The sequence below is a fragment of the Egretta garzetta genome, unplaced genomic scaffold, assembly GCF_000687185.1.
Source record: "Egretta garzetta isolate BGI_Z169 unplaced genomic scaffold, ASM68718v1 scaffold582, whole genome shotgun sequence".
Lineage (NCBI taxonomy): Eukaryota > Metazoa > Chordata > Aves > Pelecaniformes > Ardeidae > Egretta > Egretta garzetta.
The window spans coordinates 310,381-315,788 of NW_009258956.1; the positions used below are offsets into that span (position 1 = coordinate 310,381).

The window sequence follows — 5,408 nt, forward strand, 5'->3', positions numbered from 1 at the left end:
TCCTCCCTTCCTCCCTCCCCTGCCTCTCTTCTCTCTCCCGTTCTGGCTGGGGCCGGGGGTTCAGCCTGCGGGGTGCTGCCCGGCACACAGCGCCAGCCCAGCAGCACCGAATGCCTCTGTGCCAAGCAGCTCCTGCCCCGGCACCTCCCTGCAGCCCCGGATTTGTGCTCCCCGTTGCAGCAGCGCGAGCGTCGCATGACCTGGAGCCTTAATTTGGGCATGAGAACCACCTGCGGGCTAACACCCAAACCCCTTCGTCCTGGGAACCTGCTCCTGTTCTGCCTTTTGTGAGCCTCCTGGGTTCAGTGGGATGAAAGGAAGGAGAAGCTGTGTTGGGCTGTGTTCGGCAGCCGCAGCTCTGCTCAGATCCTGCTTTCCCCTTTAAGCTTGTGCACGCGGATCCTGCTAGCGTCAGCGCGAGGGAAGAGCCGAGCAGGATCCCCAGATTAAACCGCGGCAGCGCCAGGCTGAAGCTTTGCTCTGGAGGCTTTGCGGAAGGTTGAAGCGACCGGCGAACGCGCTGCTTTAAAAACAGCTAAACGGAGGTGGGGCTCATCCCCGGGCGGGCGCCCCGCGCAGCGGTGCTGGGTCGCTGTGCTCTTCCTTCCCGCTGGGATGGGTGCGCGGTCCGGCCACCACCTCTGCCCATCGGCAGTGAGATAACCGCGGCGGGGGGGCTCCTCGCCTGCGCACCCCCTCGCACCTCCGGGGTTTGTGCTCCCGTGCACGAGGGGGTTCAGTGTAAAATAGCCCTCGCTCCTGCCCGCTGAGGTGTTTACCCAGCACGAGCGTTGCTCTTCGTTTCCTCCGTGCTGCCCCGCTGGCGCTCGAAGCTGTTGAGCGGAGATCTTTGTGCAGGTGCCCCTGCTAAATCTGCTGAACATCGGAGTCTGAGTAAAGTCTGCCAGACTGAAATCAAACGCAGCTCCGTTAGCCTGGCACCGGCCAGGGGGCCGGGGAACAGCCCAGAGCCTTCCCGGTGCTCCACTCACACGAGGAGGCTGAGGACGGGACGCGGAGCTGCCGGTGGCGCGGCACGGCACACGCCCGCTGGGAGCAGCTCCTTCTCCATCCTTCCTTGTTCACGCTTCAGAGCCTCTTACAGGCTTCGCTTCTGCCGGCGCTGGGAGCCGTCGGATGCCGGGCTCAGCCCAGCCCTGCCCTGCTCCTTATGCAACCCGCGCAGGAAGCGCAGCCGGCGACCTACTTCCCCCCGAACGCCGAAAGAAGTCGGATTAACCTCTGCGCGGTGGCAGCCGACAGGCGACCACCTAATGGCAAAGGGGATAGCGCTGCGTTTCTCTGCTGCCTTCCACCGGGGAAGCCTCGGGGGAATGGGTGAGCAAGGCCCCGGGTGCCAGAGGGAGAAATCCCTTCGCTGCTGGGCAGGAGGCGGCACCGAGGAGCGAAGCACCGTGGTCACGCAGTGGGAGAGTGGGGCGAGGTGCCACCCTCCAGCGCCAGGGCCCTGTGCCGCGCCGGGCGATGCCGCCTTCCCACGGGGAGGCACGCGTGAGCCCGAGTCCTCGGCTGCCTCCGCCGGCCCTCCCGCCTCACCACAGCGAGCGAGAACACAGCAGCCGCTTTCCAATTTATTTTTATCTTGTTGATCACATGCTTTTTAATGTTAAATGTTCTGTGGAGGAGGAGATTTTCTGCAACTGCAGAATTAATAGGAGTTCAGGGGGTTTGCAGTTGAACTTGGTAATCAATTTTTGCAAATCACAGGCTCATGCTGACAACCTGCAGCAGCCAAGTAATATTAATGAAAACGTTCCCATTCTAATTGTGTCTCCCTCCACACGTACGCACGGAGCAGCCCCCTGCCGCATGCACCCCTTGTGCATCCCTGGCGCCTCGAAGATGCTGCCCGGTGGCACCGGCTGAGGCATGACCCCCTCCGGCATCTTTGTGCCCCGCTTTGCGGCATGGCGGGATGCGCCCGGGAGCTGCCTGCGGAGCCGAGGCGTGCGGAGGAGCCAGGCCTGGCTGAGCGGGATCTAACAAGCCTGCTTTGAACGGCAGCTCCGGAGCCGAGCGAGGAGCAGGAAGGCGCAGCGTATGCGGATCAGGTGTCCCTGCGCTCGGGGCGAGCGTGCCTGCCGGGACGCGCTGCTCGGCGGCGTGGCTCCTGGAACCGCCCGGGCTAAATGGTTTTCTTACTGTAAGCACGTTGAGTTTAATTTTATTTTAAGCCATTAAAAAACTCTCCGCTTTCCTCGTGATCTGATTTCATCTTCCAGCTCTGTTACAGCTGCCAGGGTGACCGAAATGTGGCTTCGGAGAATTAGGCTGGGATTCTCCCTCAATGCACAGACGCGTTTCCAGGGCTTGTATTTGAAGAGGGGTGGCCTGTGCTGCCTGGTTGGAGAGGTTCCCTGGTATGGACTTGTCATTTCTTAAATGCACAGGATCCCAGGTGCAGGGGGATGGAAATCATCTGGGCGCAACCTCTGCAGTGGGAGAGCAGCAGAGGCTGGCACTGTGCTGCACGATCCCGGGAAAAGGCTTTCGGAGCTGCCTGCTCGTCGGGCGCGGGAGCCTGGGGGATGCAGGCGGCGTGACTCGAGCTGCAGCGGCATAGACGTCCCCACACGCTGCTGCCCTGGTCTGCTGGAGGCTTGGATTCCACTGGCAGTTGGGTGACGGAAGGAGGAAACGTGTGCTTCGGCGCAAAGTCCGGTGCTTGAGTTTAAAGCCGGCCGTTGGTGGTTTCGCCTGGTACTGGACTTTGTGCGGAGGCAAAGCAGGCTCTGTCCTGCCGGCGGGCGGGGGGCCGGGGCGTTCGGCAAACCGGAGACCAGGAGCGGCGGAGCAGAGCTGGGTTGGAGCTCGCGGGTCGCAGGGTTTGCCGTTCCCCAGGCTGCCAGACCCTGCCCTGGCCCAGGGGCGGTGGTGGGGAGGAGGCTGGATGGAGCGGCTCCGTTAGGCTCGCATCTACGCGATCCGTCGCGAGTCCTCTTGGACCTCTGCATCTCCCCAAACTGACTCCCAGTTTCAGGACGCTGGAGCTGGGGACTGGGCAGACGCGGGGTGGTTACTTGGTGGGGGTTCCCCTCCCTGGCTGCTGGGAGTTGCAACCCTGTTTCTTGGAGAGCGTCACCAGGCATTTTCTTGTTTGCAAACCTCCTTGTATCATCCCTCTAACGCTTTCTGGCCTTCTCAAAATATCTTCAGCAAAATAATAAGATGTTTAGAGTCGAAGGTTTGAGTAGAAGAGAGCCCTCCCCATGCTACCGAGCTGGAAGGCTTGGCATACCCTATGGGCAGCGTAGTCGGCCGACACGGAAGCGCCCCAGGTCACGGCGTTCCTCTTAGCGGGGCGCAGGTACTTGCAGGTTTGCTGTGATAAATTACCCCCTCGGTTCCTCCTGGCAGCGTCCTGGCCGGTGCCAGTCCCTGCCGGGGGCTCTGTGAGTCAAAACTCCTTCTCATTAAAAGGATTTTTACTTTGGGCTTCAAAGCCACCAGTGGGATTTGCTGTCCTGAAGAGCAAGTGCGGATCGTTTGGGAACAGAGTTTCTGTGTACGCGGGAGGTGTTGAACGTCTCGTCCGTACGCAGTCTTTTTATTACGCCAGGGGTGCGGCGAGGTGTTTTACTGCTCAGGCTTCTCGAGCAGCATCGAACCGGCCTTGACTCGAAGCGGCGTTCGGGCACGCGACGCGGGGGCAAGGAGCCGCTCGCCCGCGTTCGGTAACTTTTATAGCCGTGGCTGCTAAGGACGTCGTCAGCGGCCCCCTGCACGCAGCGGGAGCCCCGCCGCCTGTAACCAGGCTGTATCAGTGCTTAGGAAGAGATGTGGGCGAAGCTGGATTTCCCACTCGCATGCACCGTGCCTTCCTGATGCTTCTTTGCGGGGTCAGGACAGCTGCCCGGCAGGAGGGATGCAGCGGGGCTGCGGGCGAGGAATTGCCGTGCCGCTCCGCCGATGGATTTTCGGTCTCTCTGGCTTGGCTGCCTCCGTGAAGGGAAACTTTGAAGTTTTGTTTCCTGCGCTGGCACCTTGGAGACTTTGCTCGCCGAACGCATCCCTGTGGTGGGACCCTGGCGTGGCTGCGGCGCTGCGGACCCAGTGGAGAGCGCGCAGCAGGATCCGTGCTTTCACCAGACAGCATCATAGAATCATAGAATGTTTTGGGTTGGAAGGGACCCCTAGAGGTCATCTAGTCCAACCCCCCTGCAGGGAGCAGGGACACACATCGTCAAGCAAGCCAGCCAGGAGTGCGGAGGAAGGGCTGCTCGCTCTCCTTGCATGGGAAAGGGATCGATACTGGCATGAAGCAAACTGGGAAAACGCTTAAGGAAAGCTGTAGAGTCAGGCTCCTCGCAGAGGTTAGGTGTGCGAGCGGGCTCGGGCTGGGCGGCGGGGAGGGAGGCAGCACGTTGCACGGTGCTCAGCAGGGCCCAGTTCTCACCAGCTTGCAGCAGGCTGCCGGGCGGGAGCAAGGCTGGGGGTGCAGGGAGGGCCTGGGGGTTCGTCTCCTCGAGCACATGGCATGCCAGCAGCAAATACCGGCCCCGGCGGTGGTTGCGCTCAGTCCCTCAGCAGGAGCTGCCTTTGTAGCTGGATGATTTAGGAGACCGAATGCCAGGCTGGGATTTGGGGGCTAACGAGCCAGGCGCGGGGATTTCTTCCTCCCCTCCTGTTTGTTTGGGATGTTTTTAGAGGGATGCAGGAGTGGATGTGGCTAAGCCGTCACCGGCCTGGCTGCAGGAGGGTGCTCTGTGCTAGGCTGGAAGCAGCCGCGCTGGGAGGAGAGGGCCAGCCCGGTGCCCCCCGGGGCTGCGCGCCCGTTCGGCTGCAGAGTCCTTGGTTTGATGATGAGGAGGGGGTGAGGTGGCAATATTTCGGAGCTGTCGGCCTGTATCTTGTTAGCACTTTTTGTTGATGCTTTTAGATGCCTCCAGTTCAGTCCATGCTGTGGTGGTGTAAGGCTGCGTACGCTCCCCGAAGCACCATGGCATGAAAGGGGAGGCTCCTAGAAGCAAGATGGAAGGTACAGTACCGGCAGCGGCCCCGCGAAGGACCCGCTCTCTCCCTCTTGTGCTGCTTTTTGATGGTGGGGGGTGAACTGGTAGAAGCCTGTGCCGGGAGAGGCTATCGGAGGAGCCGGTGGGCAGCAGGAGCAGTGCCCGTCCTGGCTGCGACCGCAGCGGCGTGCGCCCGGGTGGCTGCCCCAGGTACCGCTGCTCCCACCGCGGGGATGCATCCTTCACCGTAGGCTTTTCCATTTGGTGAGATAGGGAAGCGGAGTTGGAGAGCTCTTAGCACTTTGCGCAGGATCGAACGTGGGTTTTCAGTTCCAGCGACGCTCACGGCTCATCTTTCTGTGTCTCCTTGCCCCGCAGAAAAGCAGGGTCCAGAGCGGAAGAGGATTAAAAAGGAGCCCGCCACCAGAAAGCCTG

The 5,408-nt window shown here is 61.4% G+C and overlaps 1 protein-coding gene across 1 annotated transcript in view; it reads left to right on the top strand.

The window, feature by feature from the left end:
- Positions 1 to 5,408, top strand: part of ANKRD11 (ankyrin repeat domain 11) — a 159,634-nt gene that overhangs the window by 138,307 nt on the left and 15,919 nt on the right. Inside the window, exon 7 of the mRNA XM_035890170.1 lies at positions 5,352 to 5,403. Within this exon, the coding sequence (XP_035746063.1) occupies positions 5,352 to 5,403 (52 nt within the window). The remainder of the gene's footprint in view (positions 1 to 5,351; positions 5,404 to 5,408) is intronic.